At 51.4% G+C, this 24177-nt stretch overlaps 1 protein-coding gene across 1 annotated transcript; it reads right to left on the reverse strand.

Annotated features, from left to right (window-relative positions):
- Positions 1 to 2383: 2383 nt before the first annotated feature.
- KY (kyphoscoliosis peptidase) lies at positions 2384 to 22497 on the reverse strand (the record flags this gene model as incomplete). Its single annotated transcript, XM_079539624.1, has 14 exons — positions 2384 to 3288; positions 4015 to 4205; positions 4777 to 4965; positions 7615 to 7732; positions 8798 to 8906; positions 9179 to 9261; positions 10027 to 10077; positions 10414 to 10455; positions 10617 to 10691; positions 12233 to 12295; positions 12972 to 13034; positions 17683 to 17739; positions 18912 to 18961; positions 22457 to 22497. 14 exons carry the CDS (start codon positions 22495 to 22497, stop codon positions 2384 to 2386), a joined length of 2037 nt encoding a protein of 678 aa, XP_079395750.1.
- Between the last annotated feature and the right edge of the window lie 1680 nt (positions 22498 to 24177).

The following is a 24177-nucleotide window of genomic DNA, read 5'->3' on the forward strand; positions in this document are numbered from 1 at the left end:
CCTTTCTTCTGCAGTTCTTTGAACAAAGATGAAACCTACAGATCCATCCTGAGTTCTCTCTGTGCCATTTACACAGTGAGTCATTTGCCTGCCCGCGTGGTCGTGTGTTTTACAAACAGCTTTGGCCTGAGTTCGTGCTCAGAGCTGCCCACAGGTTGGCGTTCCTGGAACATCCACATCTCAGGTAAGGACTTGTTGGTCACGGGGTGTTTAGACAAAAACCGGGGTGAGCTGTAAAAGGTTGTTCTAAAGAGGACAGCTGGCTGCAGGGGAGCTGCCGGGTTAGAGCCTGGCCCAGCTCCCGTGTGGGTTGGCTGTGGGTTATCCATGCTGCCAGACATGCTGTCCTCATCTCTGCTGGGGAACGTGCATTTCTCTCACAAAGAGGAGGAGGCAGAGCTGTGTTTGTGCTGGGGGAAGGTGTCACAGCAAGGCCTCTGAGCCCCTTTCATCCAGGGGTGCCACGTTCTGCAGGCGCTCCCCTGTGCCTTCATGGCATCATACAGCCCCTGTGATGAGTGCCAGCTGTATTGCTAATGAACAAGGAGAAGGGTGGTTTTTTTTTGCCTTTGAACTCGTGCTTCTAGTAGCACCAGAGAATCTTTTACACATCTGAGATGTTGATGAGATGCTGAGCCAGATGTTTGCTTTATGCTTGCAAGACAAAGGTGGCAATTTGGTTGTGGTAGTTCTCTTTGCAGCAGGGCAGTGTCTGTGAAGCTGCTGCAGGCCCTGCCTGCCTCCAGCATGCTGCAGCTGTGGCTGTAAAAGTGCTTTTTGGTCACTTTTCCCTTTAAAGTATTAAATGTTTGTGCCTATGTACGTGTGTGTCATTGCAAGGTCTGAGCACTGCAGCACTTTGCAGGAGAGGAGGGAATGATCCCCAGGATGTCACCAGGCAGAGGGCAACAGTGTGCAAGGAAATGTCCTCTGTGTTCCCTTTGTGCCCATTGCTGGCACCCAGTGCTCACTGAGGCAGTGCCAGCCCACAGGAGGGCAGGACTTCAAACTCTCTATACTTGAGAGGAGACTGTGGCAAATTGGGGGTTGGTCCCAGATAATTGCAGTATGATGAGAGGTGATGGCTTCAAGTTGCATCAGAGGAAGGTCGTGTTGGATGTTAGGAAGAATTCAATCTCAGAAAGAGCAGTGAGGCACTGCACAGCTGTACAGGGAGATGGGGCAGTCACATGGAGGTGTTCAGAACTGTGGGGATGTGGCTGGTGGTGGTGGTAGGCATGGTGAGGTGGGCTGGGATTGGACTTGGGGAACTGAGGGGTCTTTTCCAACCTTAATGACTCTATGGTTCTATGTCATGTATGGAGCTTCCTTGTCTCAAAGTATGAAAAACTCTCACCTGGTTGGTGGGGATGAGGGAAGTACTGGGATAACTCACACATTTTATGTGCAGGATGCTGCATCTTTGCGAGGAGGAGTTTGTGTCATTTGATCAATGAAACAGAATGCAAAACCAGAACAGATTTATTGTAAATCCAAGAGCAAACACAATGTCCATCAGGTCACACTTAACATCAGAGGTGTATGAAGACGTTGACCTTACAGGGTGTGTTGGTGAGCTCCATATCAGACAGCTGTATGCACTATGGTTCTCCAGGGGGAGGTTATGGGATGTGCTGTATGTGGTCATACCATCACTCATCCTCACACAGCCCCGTGAGCTCAGCAGTTTCAGTTCTGCACAGACAAATTGGAGGAAGGAAAGATTATCAAGAGCTTGATTCTCCATCTTGCTGTATTTTTAGTTGCGCGAACACCTCTATGCTTGAGATACGATTACAGTGCTAATATTACAGGGAAAAAAAAAAAGTGCTTACAGTTCAAATGCTCTAATATAAAAAGGTAAAAATTATTTTGTTTATTGAATTTAAGATTCGGTGTAAGAAGTCATTTCGCAGTATCACTAAAATGCGTAAGACGATGAAGTGCACAAGAAAACGTCGCTTTATATCTGCTTCCCAACACTTCTCTCTCCTGGGATGTCTAAAGAAACCTGGCTTAAATAACCTGAAATTCCCCGTGTCCGATAGTGCTGCTCAGAACCAGAGGGTGCTACTCTAAGTAGTCGTAATAAGACTTCTCTTATGGTCCATAGTTTAGAAAGCAGCCATTGCTGCTGAAGGCCCAAGGCCAGATGGCCATTGGTTTCTCCAAAGCGTTGCCTGGGCAGTGCTACTGCAACTTGGGTGGGGGGTTGATCCCTTTGTAATGGGATTTTCTGTCTCTGTACTCCTCTGAGGCCTTGGTCTTGCAGGAAGACGCCAAAGGAACAACTTTGCTTGGGAGAACGAACGATCTCCTAAAGCTATACTGGTTTTGGGGTGCGTTGGGTGGTGCAGGAGAGTCGGGGAACGAAGAGGAGGCATTACTGCGTCTCAACGTCGTACTTGAGGATATGTGAGTAGTAGCCGTGGTTGGCGTTCTCGTGCACCATGACAAAGAGCTCCGTGCACCCCGCGGTGTTGCAGGTTCCCTCCCAGAAGCCGTCTCTGCTCAGGGTCAGTGTGTAGGTGTCCCCCGCCTGCACCAGCACCTTGGATATGCCCTGCATTTTGAGCTTGAACTGCACGTTGCGGTTGGCCGGCAGCAGCCTGGAGAGCGGCTCCAGCAGTTCGTAGCCCTCTGCCCACCTGCTGTACCTCAGTGGGAAGGCGGGCCACTTCACCTCGGTGTTCAGGCAGGTGATGAGGTAGTTGAAGACGAAGGTGTAACTGCCGGGATCTGACTTCTTCTTGGTGAAGAACTTCAGAACAAAGCTCCCCGCGTGGGGCAGGTGCACCTTAAACTCCACTTGGTTGCCGCGGTGGATTTGCATGATGTGCTGCCTGCTCATCTCCTCGCTCAGGCTGCTGCTGTCGGCGTGCAGCGAGGTCAGGATGCTGATGTCCTTCCCCATGGTGAAGGTGAGGGAGCAGCGCCCGTCGTTGGTGTGAATGATGGGGTCGGGGTGCGAGGGCCGCAGGAAGCCCTGTTTCTCTGTGAACCAGCTGGGCCCCACGGGCTGGTGCAGGTCCTTTGGGAAGCGTCTGCTCTTGTCCACGGACTTGCACTCCACAATGTACTCCAGCACGCAGGTGTAGACGTCTTCTGTGGATTTGGAGGGTCTGGCAAAGATCTGAAGCTCCTGGCGTCCCGTCTTCTGGGGGTAGATCTCCAGCTTCATGCCCTGCTTCCGCAAGGTCAGCAAGCCGTGTTCGTCTGTTCCCTCCAGCTTAAAGGTGAATAGTGTGGAAGGGCGGCACTCCACTGATATGGTGGCTGTTCCATTTTCTATGAAATAGGTAAGGAAAGAAACCACATTGGAGTTCTAGTGCATTTTTTGTATGGAAAATGAACCTACCCACTGCCCTACGGAGCTGCAGCCGTCTGCAGAAATCAGTGCCCCTCAGAAAGAGCAAGGTCCGAGTGGCCTTGGCTCACAAGCCTGCATTAATCCTGCAGAACATAAACTGGAATGGAGTTGTGCTCCTGTAGAATATAAACTGAAAGTGTCCCTGTGGAATATGAAAGCGTGTGTGCAGTGCAAGTGCCAGCAGCCTGTGTGCTCGAAGAGGGCTCACTTTGATGGGCTCAGCCTGATTTCAGCCCAGCAGCTGCCCCAAGGAGCTTTGGAGAAAGGCACACAGACATGAGATCCTCTGCTGCCCTACGAGCCCGTTCACAGCGTGCTGGAGGACATGAAATCCTTCAGTGTTGTTGCCTTTCAGTTTTAACTGTGTTCTTTGCATTCATGGGGACCAGCTTATTTCCTGCAGCCCTTTAAGGGGCTGGGGAGGGTGACCTCAAATTTAGGGTTCTCTGCATGTCAGAGCTGCAGGTTGCACTCAGGGTGCTCAGTAAGAAATATAAAGAAGAGCCTGGCTATGCACTGTTCTGTAAATCAAAATTTGGAACTCGGCAAAAGGCTTTAATCTCGTTGTCAGGTTATACTTACTAATAGATGAACAGCAATGCTTCTAATCCTGCACTGTGGGTACTGACATGACAAGGGCTTACCTGTCTGGATGAGGGCTGTCTGTGGGTGTGCATCCAGCAGCCCCAGCTTGTAGAAGTCGCTGTTGTGCTGCAGGTTGCTCTCAAACTGCTTCAGTGTCAGCGTTGGTTTGAGGAGCTGCCAGTTGCTGTTATCTGGGAAGTGATTGTTCACGAAGAGAGCCGGGTGAGTCAGAAAGTAAAACTCGTTGTATCTGGAAGGAGGAGGAAGAGATGAAAGGAAAATGAGTAATGATAAGCAGTTATTTCTTCCGCTGTGCTGTGGTGGTGGTTTTGTGGGAGGAAGTTGGAGCGTTTTGGGCTGCTGAGGGCTGTGGGTTTGAAGATCTCCAAGGAGAGAAGGGACCGGAGCCTCCCATCACCAAGGCAAAGTGCTGGAAAATGGCATCTCCAAGGCAAAATGCTTCTGGATAAAACCAAGGCGTGTGGCTGTCCCGGTGATGATAGGCTCCCAAGGATGGAGGAAGGCTCTTCTTGGCATTGGAAAGTGAGGCACTTGCTGGGACAGCCAAAAGCCAGGAATCCAGCATCTCATTGCATTGCTTAAATGGAGGCAAAGCACAGGGAATGGAAGCAAAGAACAGAGTAGCACCTCCAGAAGCTGCTGAGCTTCTGCCTTCATAGGAACGTGCTCCATCCCCTGCATGGGCAGCCGAAGTGCTTCAGCTCTTGCAGTGCCACATGAAATTTGCCACCGGTTTCCCCTTGCCCATTCGCTCACCTTTGTGGTAGGTCTTTGTGCTTAGACAGTGAATATTTCCTTACCTGTAAGTGAACTTGGTTGAGGTATCGTCCACAGTGCCGCTTCCCCAGGTGCTGTCCAGGAGGTGCCACCTCCCATCGAGGTAGACGGCGTTCCAGGCATGGTCAGAGTTTCCCTGGAAGGTCTGCCCAATCTTGTACCCGTAGCCCTTGGAGTACCCCGACAGCTTCATGCACTGGATTCCTGCAAAACTGAAAGGGAACGAGGATTTTGCTTTTCTTTCAGCCTTTGCATAGGCACTGGGGAATGTCCCACAGGAGGAAGGAGATCTTCTCTGTCCTTTTTGGAAAGGTGCCCCTCTGCCTGATGCACCATGAGTGCAGAAGGGCTGGTGGAGGAGGACGAAGACAGAGTGCCATGCTGCTCTCTCTCTTGTTCTGCAGCGGAATCCCTTTGATGCTCTCCACAATTAGCCTACATAATTACAAATTAAAAGTGTGTTTGCTCGTGCCTGTGCTCTCTCTGGAACAGGAAGCCCAGTGCTTGGCAGCAGGCTCAGCCTCAGACCTCACAGTGCTGTGGGGTCTGATTGCATTTCCTTACAGTGTGGCCTTGTGCTTGCTCAAGCTACAAACGAATACACATTTCCCTTTATATATATATATATAATATATATATATATATATATATATATAATGAATACTTGTTGAAGTGTAAATAGGATTGAAATAAGCAGTGTGTTAATGAGCTCTCTGCTTTGACTCTAATGTTAGCATCGCATTTCAGCATTAATCTCAACTTGCCACACTTCGAGGATTGTCTTTTGTGTAGGACGGTATTGACATTTTTCTTCTTCATTGAGAAGCGTGTTTGCTGGAGCAGATACCTTCAGTGACAAACTGTGTGTGCTGCATAATGCAGGCTGAGTTCAGGGAGGGGAACAGTGGCATTTATGGGGAAGATAATTAGCATGGTTGTAAAGAAGCCAGGTCTGATAACTGTGGTTACTGGCTGGTCGCTGGCAGTTCGGCGGTGCTCATGGAGGGGCACTTTTTATTTTGGAGCTGATGCTGCTGTAAGGGGAATGGCTCCAAACAGTTTCATAGCATCACACAATGGTTGGGCTGGAAGGGACCTTACAGCCCACCCAGTCCCAACCCCGGGTGTGGGCTGGGTGCCCCCCCCCAGCTCAGGCTGCCCAGGGCACCATCCAGACTGGCCCTGAGCACCTTCAGGGATGGGCATCACCAGTGTGCTGCTGATGGAATGGGGAGCAGCACCAGATGCTCCTGGGCTGTCCAGACCTCTTGTTAGCTGGGGTGTGCAGGCAGAACACTGCGGGAGGAATCCTGCCCTGTGCTCACACTTAAGCACCAGAAATGGCACTGCAGGAATTGTGCTCGAGTGTGTTCAGAGTTCCCAAGTGGAAGATCAGCACATCCTACTGATGGTCCCTGATACTAACCAGGCCAAAAGCAGGCTACAGCATCCTGTGGGAGCTGAATGGCCTTGGTGAGAATAGCGTGGGATCACGCCTCTTGTGTAGAACCTTACACGGATAAATTCACCACCCAGGGGAAAGATGGAGGATCTCCTGCTTGACTTGGCAATGTGATGGTGGAAAATGACTGAGATGCAAGGATCTGAACCTGGAAGAAATGAGCTGAGAAGCAGTTGCCGACATCTGTTTGGTGTACCAAGGTGGTTAAGTGTTTTGGTGCACCAAGGTGGTGAGTTGTTTCTCTGCTTCAAAAGGAGTAGGAAACAATCCGGATCTTGCTACGGGCATCACTTGAGTTCAATGGCAGCTTCTTCCCTTTGATTTCAGGCTGACTTTGATGATTTCATCTGGAAAAAGAAGCAAGTCTGGCTTCTCCAGACTTGGAGGGTTCACCCACAAGAAGGGAGAACGAGGGGGTTGTCTTGCAAGAAGGAGATGGCTTTGGTTATGGTTTCTCAGAGAAGGAGCTGAGTATTTAGCTCATTGATAGACTGGGTGATGGGAGCCATCCTGCCTCCAGAATTGCTACCCAGCCTGGAATGGAGAGATGCGGGGTGCACCAACGTAGCCTTTAAATAGGAAGAGAGTTCCTTGGAAGGATTGTTTTTAATGAACTAAGCATATGCTTTTTAATGAACAGATGATGATAATTTCCCCCGCTTCTAACTGCTAATAACTGGTTCGTAAGATGTGGTTATAAATTCATATTTTGTCATCCAATTTCTTTATTTTACTCTTCAAAAAGCAAGATCAGATGCCATGGGATATTGGTTGGAAGTATCTATCATGTTAGTATCATTAGCATTTGGCATTTGTCTGTCTTAAACTGGTCCTTTTCCTATTAGATTTTGTTAATTTGACGGTGAAAACCTTCCAAAATTTTTTGGGATGGTGTGGAAAGCCAATGGTGCTTGCTGATGGCTGATGGTCAATGGATGGCAGCTGGGAGCAGCGTGGGGCTGTGGGGACCTGGGTTTTGGCAGGAGGGCTGGGGAAGCTCCTGCTGGGCTTCACCTGACTCTGCCCCAGCAGTGTGCTGCAGGCAGCTCCTTCCTTTGGGTTTGAGTCCTGCCATGCTTTTAACCTTCAATTGCAGACACTCAAAGGAAAAACCCAGGCTCTGCTAACCGAATTATCTCCGTGTTTTCATCTGCCATTATGTTAATGCGATGCGAAGCTCAGCAGATGGCACAAAGCAAATTATGCTGGGGAAGGAGTGGGGAGGAAGCCAAATTGACCTTTCCAGGACTTGCTGCTTTTCCACAGCGTGGTTTGAAAGCTGAAGTTCTGCGTCCTGCGTAAAGTCACATCAGTCAATGCAAAGGCAGACAGAACAGGCACACAGATGACAACAGATGTTAACCCTCCTTGGCATTGAATGCTCCTGAGCTTAATTTACCTGCACATTTGCTGGAAGAGCCCAGCGTATCCCTCACAGACGCTCTTCCCCGTCCGCAGCACGTCCGTGGGTTCGCACAGCCGCAGGCTTTTGTTATGGAAGCCCACTACGTCGTACTCTGCAAGAAGGAAGACAGCCAAAGTTCATCCCAAGGCCCCAGGCAGTGTGGGGGCAGTGCTGGTACTGCTTCCATCTCTGTGAGCACAACCAGGGTGAGTCCAACCCCAGCCCACCCCGTCTTGCCCGCTGCTCACATCCCTCAGTGCCACGTCCCCACAGTTCTGAATACCTCCAGGCAGGGATGGTGACCCCACCACCTCCCTGTGCAGCCGTTCCAGTACCTCACTGCTCTTGCAAAATGCAAGCAACCTGGAAATCCAGTTGGCCACCATCACACTCTCCGGATGGGAGAGGTTTCCCTTCTGCTTCCTTCCTTCTCTTTACATCTTGGTTACTCCTGAAACTCCAGTTTTGCTTGTTTTGGGGTTTGGGAGGAAGAAGCAAGGGAGACTCATGACGGTGGTTCCCATGGGGTCAGAAGGGTGTTGATATTGGCAGAAACAGCAACCAAACAGGTTTTATGAAAGCTGACCTCTCTGAGGTCCTGCTCTGATGTGTCCATCAGAGAAACACCATTAGGAACCTGCTGGAAACTGGATTCAGGGCAGTAGTGAGGACAAAACTTCTGGTGGGGCAGAAGGGTTCTGGATGTGACAACTGACTTCTGGTGCCTGACAGCGTGTCTTCATGCTCCAGCTGCTTTGCTGGTGGGACTGCTGTGGTTGCATCTTTCAGTAAATTGTGTAGGGGTGGCAGAGCCATCAGATAGTAAGAAATCGTGTGCACGAAAACCTTACAGGGTCCTGCAGTGCTAGGATGGGGAGCGTGGAAGCAGAGGTGGTGGAATAAACTCTGGGTGCATTTCTGGGTAAATCATAGGCTGTCCCGAGGTGCAAGGGACCCATAAGGATTACTGAGTCCAACTCCTGGTCCCATGCAGCACCACCCAAAAAATCACCCTGTGTCTGAGAGTGCTATCTAGATGCTTCCTGAGCTCCAATAGCTCAGTGCCATGACCACTTTCTTCCACCAACCACTCACAAAATACAGAGTAAATTACAACAGCTGCGTAATGGGAGCAGGAGCAGCAGTGTTATCTTCTCAGTGGAAGATCCCATCTTACCTATATGGTGGCATATCCACATCCAGATGACACGGACTTTCTCCAGGTCGGTCCGGGCTTGTTTAAGCAGGGTTTGGACGAGCTCCTCTACGCTGCTCTTGGTGTTCACCTGGTGGAAGAGGAAGCGTTGTGAGACTGGCATGAAAAAGCACTGCAGTGTGGATCCCCTGCCTTCCTCATCCCAGTCCTGCTAAAGCTGCTGAGAGCCCACCTGCCAGCACGCACACTGCTGTGGCTTGAGCTTCATTAAATATAGAAATACAAAGCTCTAATTCCACGTTTTGAGCAAGATGTATTTTTGGTCACAGGTTCCCTCCCAAAGAGGAGTGTTTGCTGCTGATGTGTGCAGGGGAGAGGGACGGAGGCACAATTGAGACTTACTTTTAATGCATAGGCATCCAGCTTCTCAAATTTCTGTAGATCCACTGCCAGGGATTTCAAAGAGGATTTGTCCCATGGATACACTGGGAAGAAACAAGCGGTCATTGTCTGGGGAAGGGAGGGCTGCTCCTGCCTGAGGGGATGGCAGCAGTGGGTGCTCAGGGACAGCGAGTGTGAGGGCACCCGTGCAGGCAGAGCCTTGTTTATCTCAGCTTTCCCTGCAAAGGGCTATTAGGCTGACTATAGGAGAGAGAAAGCAGATTTATGTGTTTGAATGTTCCTGGTACATACTGCTCCGAAAATTACTTGTCGCCTTTTGGGAGCTGGATATTTTCTTAAAATTGGTTATCAGTTTTCATCTTTGTCAGGTTATAGCTGCAAAAGCTTAGCGCAGATGTGAGGTCTGGAGTAGCTCAGTGTGTTAGCTGGGCAGCTGGGAGGTGAGCACAGATCCTGGCTGCAGCACTGGCATCGGGGCACGGAGCTGTGAGAACACCTCCAATGTGTGATGGTCCCAAAGCCACTACGGACGTATGGAGGACTGGGAAGGTGGATGTGGTCATGGTAGTACAAATCAGATCACTGCTTTGTGCCCTGCAGGAGCTTTTAGGAGTGATGGAATTCCTACCTGGCACTGGCACAGGTTGCCCAGAGATGTGGTGGATGTCCTATCCTTGTAAACACCCAAGGTCAGGCTGGATGGGGCTCTGAGAACCTGATGGAGCTGTAGGTGTCCCTGTTCATTGCAGGGGAATTGGGCTAGATGGTCCTTAAGGGTTCCTTCCCACTCAAATGATTCTATGATTCTACCTGGGGCCAGTGTGGGACAGGGTGCAGCAGATAGTTACCATGCAGGTCTTTTGCACTGGGTGGCCTTGGGGCTTCGGTCCTTTCAAAAGCTGGAAGACAATACAAGAAAGTGTGAGATGAGCAGTTCTTGGCAAGAGAAGAAGAAGAAAGAGAAATAGATGAATTCTGAGTCCCCAGGCTATCCCTGTGCTCTGCGCTCCTTGGCTGCTGGATGTCTCCCATTGCAACCCCAAGGCTGGAGACATCAGATGCCAGCCAAACCATGAATGGCCTGAAGGATGTGCAGTGGCATGGTCAGCACCTGGCCCAGGGGCTGGTGGCATCTCCAGAGCTTTGAGGTGACAGCCCCAGTGACGGAGGTGGGATTGGGTTCCTTCCAGGGCCAACCCCCCAGCATGGGGCTGTGTGGTGGCAGGCAGCCTCACCTTTGTTGTCCTGGCCTCTCAGGCTGGGCAATCTCCGGGGACCTGTAATGACACCAACACAATTTTCGAAGCCACTGTGAGGTGGTGGCAGTTGGCACCTGGCATAGGGGTGCAATGGTTCCCTGGCTCAGAGGGGTGACACCTGCAGAGGGAGGGATGTCCTCTGTGCCATGGTCATGGTGGTTCCCCAGCCAGGAACGTACCTTTCCCAAAGGAGAGCTTCTTGAAGAACTGCGGGGAGGTGCCCTTGGGATGGATCTCCACTGTCACGTGGGTTCCTGAAAGAAATGGTGACAAACACAGTGGGAAAAGGAGCTCTAATCAGCAAGAGAACGGGAAGGTGAGTGGCATCAAGCCAAGGGGTCTGTGAGCCAAGCCCAGGTCATGTTTGCCCAAATCTAGAATCATGGGGTCACCCGGGTTGGGGAGGACCTCCAAGGTCATCAAGTCCAACTGAAATGGCTCAGCTGTAGCAAAACGGGCAGAACCTCTGGCCCTGTGAAGGGACCAGAGCTCTGCACTTTCCTGGCAGAACAAATAAACCATACCATAAGAAAGCTCAGGGTCGCTCCTAATGTAGATCTCAAAAAAATCTAATTTTTCCCAGTTCTCATAAAGAAAAAAAGAAAAAAGAAGAAGGCAGTCTGTTATAGTGTAACAGGCGATAAAGCAGAAGTCCTCAGTGAGGATCATGTGGCAGCCTGAAGAAGAGGTTTATTGCCCTATTAAGTAGTCCTTGATGGAGATACGGTAAACAGAGAATCAATGGCTTTCATTGATTTTTCTCGGAATAACACATAAAAAGGCTCAAAGCTATGGAAATGACTTGGCTTGGGATACGAGAGCCTTTGGCAAAGGCCACTGCCTGTGAGGGGCAGCAGTGGCTGGGAGCACGGTGCTCTGCACGCCACGATGCTCCCAACTGCTTCGCTGGAGACTGGGGGTCTTTGCTCAAAGCTCTGCTCTGGCCAGAAGGGAGAACTGGAAGGGACAAGTCAGGAAGTCTTAAAGGAGTTACCCAGGCTGTCTGAAAGAGGCTGTGCTCTGGGGCAAGCATGTAAGGGGGTTCAGCCCTCCTTATGCAGTTGCTTCTCAGCGGCGTCCCTTTGGGCACAAACCATGATTTCCTTAGGGTTTTATATTTGAAGGGGTGTTTTTTTATTTTTCAAGATTATTTTTATCTTTGGATTTTGTGGGCGTTTTACTTGCCAACAACTTCCCCTTTCTCTCTCTCTTTTTTTTTTTTTAATTAGATTTTTAATGTTTTTTTTTTTTTTTTTTTTTTCCAGAAACAAATTTAGCATTGTGGGATGCCTCCTTCCAGTAAATTCGGCACTTAAAAAATGATAAAAGCTAATCCTGTGGGCCAATGACTTCTTTGGGGTGCAGCTGGCCCTGCTCTGCTGTGGGACGGCTCCTTGCCCTGCACCCTCCTTGCCCTTGGAGGTCAGGGGGTGATGGCAATGCTGACCCACCCTGAGAGGATGCAGGGCACTGGTGGCCCTTTGCCAATGTCCCTACGTGCCTCCTGACTTTGTGTCTGTGGTATGGGACTCATGGGCACTTGTCTGCTTGCCGTAGCTACGTTGGGAACAACTTAACAGTCCTCAGAAGTCCAAAAGAAGCATTCAGAGGTATTGCTGTGCCCCAGTGCTTGGGACTGGAAGGACCTAAGGACTTTCTGAGTTCCTGTGGGATCATTGTAGGACATTTTTTGCTAGTTTGGGCTGACCCAGCATGTTTTGTTACAAAACTGCTTGAACAGGAGATCCCCAAATCTCTGCTCTGGAAAACTCATATCCCTTAGGTGGCCACTTACCTTCATTAGTGTAGGAAGTAACAGTTTGCTTCTGCTTGTGGAGCTCCTTGGGGGCTTGTTGGCCTGTTTGTAAGAAGATAGACAGCTGAGTGCCATGAGGAGAGCAGAGAGCCCAGTGTCAGCTCTGCAGAGCAGTATGGATGTGGATGAGGGCTTGCATGCAGTGCTGGGTGGGACATGGAATGGGGTGAGATGGTGGTGCAGGATGAGGTGATGGCATGGGGTGATGTAACAGGGGCCATGGGAGCTTGCATACCCTCAAGGGTGGCAGATGCCCAGATGTGCATTCACCACACTGGGCGCAGCCAAAATGTTGGGCTGTCCCAGACCTTGGGGGTGTATGGGCAGCGTGGGGCTCTTGGGAAAGCTGAGGATCCTGCAGGTTTGCTCTGTACTGCGTGGGGAAGAAGGTGGCCCACTGAGATGGTAATGTGGATGATAAAGGGGGGACTCATTAATCCCTGTAGTATCAAGGGGTTGAAAGAGCTACCTGCCCTTCCAACACCTCCGTCACCAATGTCACCAACACGCGTCTCGGTTGCAGTGTGAGGAGAGCATGGAGGGGTTCCCCCCCAGTGACCCAAGAATCTTGTGCCCTGCAAAGCCCACGGAGTGCTGGAAGGGGACAGGTTGCTCCCAGCACGTTGCAGAGCTGGGCACCAAACACTGGAGGGTGGACGCTGCATGTTGCTTTTTGATAGCGGGGTTTCCCCACACGCAGGATGAGAAGACAACGTACCGCTGAAGTCTCTCTTTGGAGGTGGCTGCGGTCTGCTGTTTCCATTTCCATCATCCTTCAGACCTGTACAACACAAATACGGGGTTGGCAGGCAGTGCTGGCACAGCGGGGTGTCAGCTGGGCGTAATTTCCCACATAAATGTGCGGATAAGCACGGCGATCGGGTCTCTCCATGCAGCTCCCTTCTCTCCTGCTATCAATTCCCAAACCAGCGGGCATCAACAGAGCAGTCAGCCTTCCCCTGAGGGCTTCGAGCAGAATCTCCCCTTTCCCCCCTTTCCTCCAGCAGGGAGGATTCCCTACGTTTGCAGAACACGGCTTCAGCCTTTTGGAAGACCCCCCCCCCCCCTTGGAGGCTGGGAGCCAGGGAAATGGCACCGGACCTATAAATGGCTCTGGGCAGCCACCTGTGGGGACAAAGCCTGCACACCCCTCGCACCCGGCAGCTTTGTCTCGTGCTCACGGGGCAGGACGGGGTGCACAGCGGCACACACCAGCAGCGTGCAGGAGAAATCGGCTCTCCTGCAAAAAAAGTTTAGGGTTTTGTTGTTGTTGTTGTTGTTGTTTTTAATGCAACAGGTGGAATGGGAAAAGCCCGAGCCCTGCTCCAAAGCTCCTTGCCCCCAGCCGGCGCGGCACCTGCCGCCCTCCCCTCCCTGGGACGAGGCTTTACCTGCGCCGTCCGTCAGTCCGTCCCTCTGCCCTTTCCGCTCGGGGCGGACGACGAGCAGCAGGTTGATCGCCACGGCGTCGGCACCTTCCTTCAGCTCCACGGTCCCCATCGCGGCAGGGCCACCGCTGAGCTGCCGCCGCGCCGAGCTGCCCCGCTCGGTCACCATCCGTGCTCTGCCAAAGCCGAGCGCGGCCAGGAGGCAGAGAACGACCTGCCCGGGGGAAGGAGCCGCGCTTCGGCCGGGGGCTCTGGTTTCAGAGCGTGCCCTGGGCTCCCCCTCCCCTCTCTCTGCCCTTTCGGCTTTGAGCACTTGCCTGCACTCAAATCCCCCTCGCAAGCTCTCTTGGCTTGGGGGGGATTCGCTTTCCCCAGCGGGCAGAAATCCTTAAAAGGCTTTCCCTTCTGATTCTGTCCCCAAGTGGAAACTTAAAGGATGCTTAGGGACAGAAATAATCATAACCTGCGCTGCTGAGAGAGGAGCTGCAGCCCGGCGTGGTTGGGAAGAGCCGCTGGAATCACACCGGCAGCCGCTACGGGGTGGGGGGATCTGCCTCTCCACCACGCCTGGTGCACAGAGCAGAGCGAGCAGGGGCAGCTGCCTGCTGCCAAACGGGCAGTCCCGAAAGAGCAAACCATCCTCCCCCCCCCACTCCCGCTGCAGAGGCACCGAGCGGGAGCGGCATGGAGCAAAAAATCCTACTTTTCCAGCAACACCCCCCGCCCAAAAACAGGGCAGTGCTGCAGGGTTAGCGGCTCCGGGGCTGGCAGGGAAACGCTTTTCTAATTTTATCTCTGGCCTCTGTCCCACTGTGCGGCTGCTGGCCGGACCGCCTGGGCACCGCTGGGCTCGCCAGCAGCCTTGCCAAGCCACCTGGGGCTTGCCCGTCTCCGCTCCCTGAGATTTATGGCTGCGGTGACTTTCTGGTCGCTGCTTCGCCACCTGCCTGCTGGCCTTTAGCGCTGCTCGCCTGGCTCCGGCCCTGCCCGCAGCACCCTTTCCTCCCTGCCATCCCTCTCCCACGGGCAGCCGCTGTGGTTACAGCCCTTTGCCCTCCTGGGCTGTCTGTCCGCTTCATCCTGCTGTCTGTCTTGCGCCAATGTCTACCCACCAACATGACACACTCTGCTGCTGCCTCCCATCCTGATGCTTTCCTCACTGCATGCTGCCATCCTCTTTGCATGGCTCCTTTCCATTGCCAGGAAGGTGGTGGTACAGCATCACTAGGGACAAATCCGGGCAGAAGCCACTGACAAAAGAAGGCAGCACTGCTGCAGCTGAGTTACATCATGGTTATGAGCTGAAGTGCCGCAAGCCCCCAGTGGAACAAATCCATGGGAACTGGGAGCAGAACCGATGCATTTTGTCCGTGGTTGTGTTGAAGTTTTCTTTCTTTCAACAGTGACTCGGTCATTTCAGCCAACAGCATCGCTCTGCCATCACCATGACCTGGCTGCGGTGTATGTCCAGAAATGAAAGCATTTGGAGGAAGTTCTGCAACCCTAGAAATGGTGAACGTGGAGGCAAAGGCAATTCTTCTTGCAGGACTTTTTTCTTTGCTCCTTATCTATTTTCCCAAGCAAAGAATACCCTGAGGGTGGAGCAGAGAGATTTCTGGTTGTGGTTTCATCATAAAGTGAAGGCTTTGTTGTGGTGGGCGCTGCTCATGGAATCACCCAGGCTGGAGAAGAGCTTCAGGGTCATTGAGTACCACCATACCTTGACCTACATCACACCCAGCACTTTGCCATGTCCTCACGTCTCCACTATTGGCCCCATCAGCACCGAGCTCTGGTTTTGGCACTAGGGCATTCAGGAGGTGGTTAAAGCCCTGTGATTTCTCATGCATGGGAAATCTGTCATTGGCCTGAGATAAGGTCATGGCCAGCAACAGCTGTCTGTGTGCCAGGATATTTTTGAAACTAAAAATTTACATTCTGAAGAGGGAAAGGAGAAAGGTTTCTTATCGTGTTGATTTTAAAATAAAAGCAGCTCTTTGAATTTGCTGCGGGATGCAAAATGCTCACCTTAGTCCCAGGGAGATGAATTAATGGCCAGAGAACAAGAGAAGCTATCAGAGTGGCATGATTACACGTATTTACCACGTAGCTGTCATTTCTCCAGGGGTGATCCGGGGGAAGGAGAGCCCATACAAATGTAGAACAAGAATTAGGTTATTTGAGCCCCATTGGGTGGAGAAGAAGATTGCAGGCTGCCTGGCCGAGGAGTGTGCATTAACTCTTCTGCGGGCATTTCGTGTTCAGTGCAGATCTGGAGGCTGTGCAGGAGGGGTTTCCCAGCCTCTGATGGACTTTACAGCTACAGGAGATCCCCATTGCTGGTACTGCAAGGTGTGAACTTGGAGACGTGAAGCCAGGTCAGCTGTTCCATGTGCAGCACTGCCGGGTTTGGACAAGTTCTGTTTTCTTCCTGTGCCCTTTGCCCACCTGCCACTGGGGTGGTGCAGCCCTATCCACAGCGATGCCCTGGGTCCTTTTCCCAGCCCAGAGCTCCTTTAGAGCTCATTATTGCATGTGTCTGTATACATATTTGCTGGGTTTTTTTTTTGTTTTTTCTTTGTTTTTTTTTTGCCATGCACATTGCTTTGTATTTGCAGGCATTGAATCTCAGCTGCCATTTTCTCTCAATTGCAGGCTAACTTTGAAGTGCCAGGGCAGATTCGTGCCGCACAGAGCATTACAATGGCATTCAGATGAGTTTTAATCTCCCCTTTTCGCTTATCTTTTCCCTCTCCCTCCAGCAGAGCTGTGAGACACAGCACTTATTCTCCTCCCGATGGCCTCCAACCCTCAGATTGCTCAAATGCTCCATTCGTTTTGCAGCTTCTGCTGTGTCAGCAGCTGTGCTTTATGATTTAAGATGGCAGCAGAACTTTCCATTGAACTATAAACCCCCGTGCTTGGTTTCCCAGTATCCACGCAGCCAGGAGATGAGCTGGTGGCTGGGACAGCCCTGCCATGAGGGGTTGGGATGGATTTAAGGTGCAGCGGGAGGCCAGGCGCTGGCACAGGAACAGCAGGGACAGTGCTTTAGATCTGTGTCTTCCTGCCATCCTCAAGTCTGCCAGTGCCCAGATGTGTTGTCATATCTGTCAGAACATGGATCTGTTTCTTATTGCTGGCCTTTGTAGATCAGAGGGTGATCCTAGCTAGGCAGAGTGTTGTTGTTAAGGCACTAATCCTCTTCTAACACAATGCCAGCTGGAAGTGGGGAAAGTTAATTAGGGTGGGGCATCCCTGGTTTTTGCTACATAAGGGTCCTAAAGCAGAAGGTCTGGTTGCTGACCTCACGTATTTCCAAGGCCAGAAATGGTCCTATGTGCACAGTACCAGAAGGAGTGACTTATTTTTTCTGATGAAGAAGTAGCAAAATAGAGAATGAAGCACAGCTAGCACCAGCAAGTTGGAGTGAGCATTGGAGCCAGAAAGGAAGCCTCACGTCCCTTCCAACACGCAAAGCTGGCTAACAGGAGGAACGTATCTAAGAGGAGGCAGAACTCTTTCCACCACATGTAAGATCAGGTTTTGTCAAAGAACCAGGAGGTGAGTGTTACCTGGGGCTGCCTTTCCCCTGCATGGGCCAGGAAGCAGATGCATAGGTTAGCCCCATCCAGCTAGCTCCACTTTCCTCCACACAGCACCCCTGTAGCCCTCCTGTAGGGCCACTTGGTACCACCACATGTAGGCTGCCTGCACTATTCTGCTCTCAGGGCTGCTCACCTCGGTCGTGAACAAAGCCTAGAACTCTAAGCTATTCTTGTCAAGCCTTCACACCTCACCAGGCCTTTTACTATGCCTTGGAAGAGCTATGTCTTGGCTGAAGCCACCAGGTATGCTGGTACGTTGCCTGCAGCTCTGTAGGGCACTGGGAGGAGGTGGATGCCCTCCTCATCCCCATCACCCTTACAAAAGGAGACGGGCATCTCCAATTTTCAGAGCAGTGCTGAAATGCATCCACCTGCCCTAGGAGACCAAAAGCTCACAGGGAAGACTTCTTTGCTCAGGAGGAAATGAGCTCACCTGTGGAATTGGGCTGCTGGCCTTGTCTCCAAGGTGCAGGTCTCACCTCCACCTGTGCTGCTGGAAAAAGGAGAAAGCATTATTAGGCTTTTTCCTGGAACAGCTGATCAAAAATCACATTGCTTTTCTTTCTGCCCGCCTAGTTTTATGAGTCTGAGCTTTGAATGGCATGATGCTATGGGTCTGTATGCACAGTACCAGGAGGAGAAGCTGGTTGTTTGGTGGAAGAAGTGGCAAAAAAAAAAAAGGGGGGGGGGGGGAAGGAATCAGAGCCAGCACATCAAAGCAAGCACAGGAGCAGGACTCAGAGGGTTAAAGCAACCCAGAAAGCTTGAGAGGTTCCCTCAGGGCAGCTCCTGAACAGATGCAGGTAATGAATTTTCACTTCTGTGCTTTCATTATCATTGTTCTTAGCTGGAGGTTTACCATTTGTCCCCCTCAGCTGTGCGGCACGTTATTTGTGTCATTGAGGTGGCTGCAAGGACAGTGCTCCTCGCGTGGCTTTCCTGCTAGGAGTGGGATGGGTGCAGCCCTGGGGGCTCCTGCTACACTGAGCCCACGTGCCTCTGTCTTCTTGTTGCCTGCAGCAGTGCCAGGTGCCCAGGGTGCTGCTCAGTGCAGTGCCCAGCTGAGCCTGTTACTCGCCCAGTGACCACCAGCCACCCTCCTGTCCCTGTGCTCCTGCCCAGCAGTGTTTAAAGGTGAGAGCAGGAGTACTGGGATTCAGCATGACCAAAGTTGGTGGAAGGATTATTGGTCACTATGTTGTAAAGATCCTGTTTTTAGCTTTTTTTGTTTTTTTTTTTTCCCCCTTTAAATACTTTATTACATCATAAGGTATCTACGTCTTCTCAGAGAGGTAAAGAGGAGAGCAAATTCAGATGCAAACTGGTGTATAAGAGGCAGTGCTTTGCGTTGGTTCCAATCAAAAATTCTTTTCCATAATTTGTGCTATTTATTGATAAGCTATTTCTGTAATTTTCCTGGTAATTACAGAACTTGGAAGGCAACATTAGTAATTCCTGTATCATCTCCCTGGCACTACTTCTTTTGGAGCTTAGCCTCTCCCCTTAATGAGATCAGTGAAAGTTATTTGATATTTCCCACACATCCCAGAAAGTGGCAGAGCAGAAGAGGGAAGGCCGTGCCCTCCATGCACCAGCACAGTGCCTGGAGTTGCTTGCTTCCATGCCAGCACCATCCCATTGCTGGTCCCATAGCGACTTAACTGAGCTCAGTGGATTTCTCTTCGCCTCTGTTGCAGCAGCAGCAGCACAGCCTGCAAGGACAACACAGCCATCAGCTTGTGGGTTGGGAAGGCACCTCTTGTTCTCCCGATCCCCATCTGCTTTAGGGTTACTTGAGCAAAGGGAGGCCCAAGCCCTTGATACTGCACTGCTGTGTAAATGGGGAATGGTGCTTGTCCAAATGTCTTCATCACCCTGAAAGTGTTGACTTTGGTCAGAACGGCCTGCTGAGGGTGGCTGCAGCTGAGGGCCGGGAACCCATCTGCCCCGGCACAGCAGGGTGCCGTGGGTCCGTGTGCTGGCATGCTGATGGCTTGCCACGTCTTGGTTTCACTGGAGAGCTTTGTGTTCCTTTCTGAAGACACAGCTAGCCTGTCCTGATCGGCGGCCAAATGTCAGTGGATTCAAATCGCTCGCAGCACCCCGCAGCCAGCTCTGTGCTCTTTCCATCCACACTGGCTCAGATGACAGGGCGTGCTAGCAAGCCCCCCCCGAGTATTATTATCGTTATTTATTTGTGTGGTGGCAGTGCCTAGGAACATCCCCGTGCACCAGCAGCCTTCCACGTGGGACAGGTCATGCTAGGAGCTCTGCTGCACGCCGCAAGCACCCAACTCTGCTGCAGTGCAAGAAAACGGGGCGGTTCAGTGAAAGCGGCAGTTCTGCAATTTAGCATTACAGGAGGGAATTGTTTCCCTGGGTTTTTGCTCTGCAAAGCCGGCTGTCTCAATCAGCTGGCTCCCCTTACGGTGTTTTTCAACTGTACAGAGACGAGCCAAGGACACATGCACGTAACGTGATCTAGGAAGATTCCCCGAGTGCCAGGAAGTTGGGGCCGCTCTCCCAGCCCTGTGCTGCCTGTCTCAGTATGGATGTGAGCTGGCTCTCCTCTGGAGCTGCAAGAGGAGCCTTTTGGGCTTGCTCATGCTTGTGACTGTTTGCATTAATCTGAAGTAACCGGGCTGTGCTCTTCTTCCAAGGCTATTTGCAAGACCTCAGGCTTTGCAAAGCTCCATCCCTGCAGAAATGGTAGTTGTAGAAAAGGTAGTTGTCCTTCCTGGTGCCAGCAGCTGCAGGAGGGCCAGCTGGCATGGCCGTGCTGCCCATGGGCTGTACTCGGCCTGGTTGTTTCTAAATGGAGGAAGATGAGGCACAACAGCAGCAATGAGCTCTACCTGGGACCTGAGGAGCGTGGCACAATGTGACTTTCAGCACGCTACTGGTGCTTATGAGGGAGCACCGCTGTGTGTAGCAGATCCTAGAATGGCTTAGATGGGGGACAGCGGGGTGCGGGTGGGCTGGGGTGCACAGGGTGGGCTGGGGATTTGGCCGGGACCCCTCAGCGTCGCCTTAATGCCTGCACCACCTTTGCTACATGGCCTGGAGTGCCGTGGGAGGCCCAGGTGGCATGGCAGCATCATGTGAGGCACAGAGCCGGGGGCTGACAGCTTCCCCCAGCCAAGTCACTGCAGCCATCTGCTCTGCTCCATGCCAGGCCCACGGCTGCCTCAAAGAGCGTGCGTTCCGCAGGGCGCTGGGGAGCTGGTGGTAACAGGATCTGCAGGGCTTCAGAGAGGCGCTGACTCCGTCTTTTCAGCTCTGCCTTATGTATATTTATCCGTGCGTACAGATAGAGAGGGTTGCATGGGCTTTGCTGGGCTGGGGTGGCTCCCCTCGGCCTTTGGGAGATGCGGAGCTCTAGTCCTGCAGCGCTGCAAGTCTCTGGGCTCCGTCCCTTCCATCCTGCTCTCTGCCCCAGGGCAGATATGGCCTGGCAGAGCAAGGAAAGCGAGGCAGAAGGTTGGGCAGTGAGTGCTTTACTCAGAAACACGTCTTTTATCTGAAATGTGCACCTTGGCAATGCAGAAAAAAGTCAGGAAAGGGCTTTCATTCAGTGCGATGCGCTAGCTGTCAAATACCTGACTCCACAGTTTGATTTCTGCCAACTGAATTAACACAGGCTGATGCAAGGTTTTCTGTCAAACCAGCTTTGATTTTTCTTTTTTCTTTCTTTTTTTTTTTTTTTTTTTTTTTTTAAGGGCTGTGTGTTATCAAAGCTGTGGAAGCTTGGCAAAAAGATTGAATGAGGGCTGCTCATGTATGGGACACTGAGGACTCGGTGCATCATGTGCCTGGGCTCGGGGACATTGGCACTGGGAGATTTCTAATATCCTGTCTTTGAGATTTAGTCCTTTCACTTCTTTTAACTTGTGAAATACGTAAAGTTGTTCCCAGCTCTGCCAGAAGAGCTTTTCTTTGTGATCCAGCTCAGACAAACATGAGGGATCTGCTCAGTGCTGCCTGTGAACAGCCTGAGCTCCTGGCGAACATTAATTCTAATTGAGACCCAAAGTGTTTCATGAGCTGGCTTAAGCCCCAAGGTGATTGCAACACACCTACATCGAAAAGGACCATTTAAAAATGGGCCAGGTTGTACTTGCTAAGCACCGTCCTAAGGCTGGGTGCGTGGGGCAGGAGAGCTAGGCTGGAAGCATCGTAGCAAGGTCTAGACTACGAAGCCTGTCCTGCAGATGGGGAGCCAGGAGTCTCAGGAAGGAACAGATAAAATGCCCAGCATGTTCTCAATGCCTGGGTGTGCTCTGCGGGGTGCCTGGTTCAGAGATGAGCCTAGGCCTTGAATGCAAGGAGTAAGCAGAGCTGGGAATCCTGAGATGGAGAAGGCTGCTGGTAATGCAGCTCTCCAGCAGGGCGTGGGGAACTACAGCCAAGGGGTGTTGCTCTCTTCGTCAGTTAATGAGCCACAACCTTGGTTTTAGTTGAGAAATGGGTTCCTAATGCTCTTGGATGGAGTTAAGTACACATATGTGAGCTTTACGGTTTGGACACTGAAAGTCAAAGAAAAAGAAATCTAAACCTCTTTGACTTAAAGGTCACGCGACTTGGTGTCATGGTATTTGAGGGTCTCGTGATTCTTAAATGTTAATACTGCAAGCCCAAAGCCTGGAAATTCACTGCCAGTAGTTATCAGCGGTGACTTGAAGATTCAAGTTGCTTCTAACTCGCTTCAGCAGAGGTCTGATGGCAGAGAATGACCTGTAGGAAAGGTCTTCTACACAAGGTGCATTATGAGAATTTTCCCAACTCCTTCAGAGTCTGCTATCTGCTGCCTAGTCCCCAAAGTATTTGGTCTCCTGGCATTCTGACAGCTGAAGTCACATCTGCACTGATGCTTTTCCTACGTTGCATACGGAGGGGCAGGCACCTCGTGGTGTCAGCCTACTTTTTAATCCCCAGATCTATAGAGCTGCAGGCTCCTGTTTGCTGCCCTCTGAGGTGGGCAGGCAGCCCCCCAGTGCCCACCTGTGCTGCCATAACCACCGGATGAATCCCCCTGCTTCTCTCTCCTAAATGGATTTGTTGCTGACAACAAACCAAGGCCACCATCCTCTCCAGAAGCTGCTGAATTGTCATTCAGGCAGCATGTGGAGCGGTGAAGGGGAAAAGCTCCTCAAAGCAGGATTTTGGACTCTTTGTCCTGGCCCAGCACCCATCCTGCTTGCCCTTACCTCTGTGCCCAGGTGATGCAGAAGCTTATGATGTTCTCCATACGGCAGGAGTATGTAGAAGACTGCCAGGTGAGACAGGTAGCTGCTCTGCTTGTTGCATGCAGCCAGGACAACAGGCGAGCAGAGGAGGAAGTGAGGTGCAGTGCACACTGACTCCGATCTTTGCACTGTGAACTTGAGTCGCAGTGAAAGAGCCGTTTGCTACAGCTTCAAGGGAAGTCAGATCACCTGGCCAGGTGTGGTGCCAACGTGCATAGAGATTGCAATGGGCTTTCTGTTCCTGCAAGCACTGCTGACGTGCGTGATGGGAAATGCTAGAGTGTGCAGGATGGGAAGGATAGGGGACAGCAGTGCTGCAGGGTGGGGGCAGCTACTGCACACAGGGATGGGACAGCCATATATCTGGGCTGTGGCTGGCTTTAAATACACCTGGGCTATCTGAGAGGCTTGGTTCGAAGCCAACCAGGATACTGTTGGTCTTTAAAGAAAATTTAAATAGCACAGGCTCTTGCCCGCAGAAGAAATATAAACTGGCCTTATGCCAGCTCAGAGGCCTGGGGGTAAACCTAGAGATTTGCCTCCCCCTGCCCTGGTTGGTCCCCAGGAATGAATTCACAGAATTTCTGGATGGCTTAGGTTGGAAGGAAACTTAAAGCTCCCCCAGTCCCAACCCCTGCTGTGAGCTGGCTGCCCCCCACATGCTCTGGCTGCCCAGGGCCCCATCCAGCCTGGCCCTGAGCACCTCCAGGGATGGGGCACCCACACTTCTCTGGGCAACAGAGCCAGGGCCTCACCACCCTCTGAGAATTCCATAATGTGGAAAACTCAGGACTCACTGGTAAGGGGTAGAGAAAGGAGGGAAAGTGTGTCTTTTCCTTCCCAAGGAGGTGCTGGGTAGCTGGAGGGAGAAGCATGTCCTCGCCATGTTTTCTCCATGTCTTCTGCATGTGTTCCCAAGTTTTTCCCATGTCTTATCCACGTTTTACATCTTCTTCCATGTTTTCCCCATGCACTCGGTGGATCCCCCTGTCCCAGCAAAGTTGTGTACAGATGTGGCCATGCTTACCTTCTGGAGCCCAAAGCTTTTCTATAGGGAAGTTAAATTTGAGCCTGAGACTTAAAAAAAAATGCAAACTGAGCAAAAAATACTCTGTCCAAACGTTAAGCTGGAGCTGGCTTTTGTTAGGAGGACTTATCTGTGCTGGCCATAAATCAATCTGGGTTGGTTTAATTGCTCATTCTCAGTAAATAAAGCTGTAAGTGAACGTTTATCCTATCATACAGAGATCTGTATGGACTGTGGAGGGGAGAGCCAGCAGAGAAATCCATCTGAGAGCTCTTCTATTCACCCCAACATCACTGCAGAGCACAGGATCCTAAATCAGAGCTGGACCAGGCAGGTGGGGCTGTGAGATGCAGCCTCTTTCCAGTAGATATCTGCCCGATCTGGACTCAGAAATAGTAATGTTGGCAACTCTGGGGGCAAAAGTGTGGATGTGCATAACAGTAGATTTTGCAATACGAGTCAGAAATGCATTGAAGGCACCCGGCTGGGGTTTGGCCATTTTGCTGTGCCAGCAGAAATATTTTTATTTTTTCTTTGCTGAAAGGATGCGCTGTGTGTTCCAGCAAGAAGCAGCAGCATGTTCCTCTGGAAGCTGAGACGGGGAGCAGAATGCCCAGCCAGCTGACTGGGTGTTGATAGGGACTGGATAGAAGTG

Source organism: Tetrao urogallus, assembly GCF_951394365.1.
Source record: "Tetrao urogallus genome assembly, chromosome: 9".
Lineage (NCBI taxonomy): Eukaryota > Metazoa > Chordata > Aves > Galliformes > Phasianidae > Tetrao > Tetrao urogallus.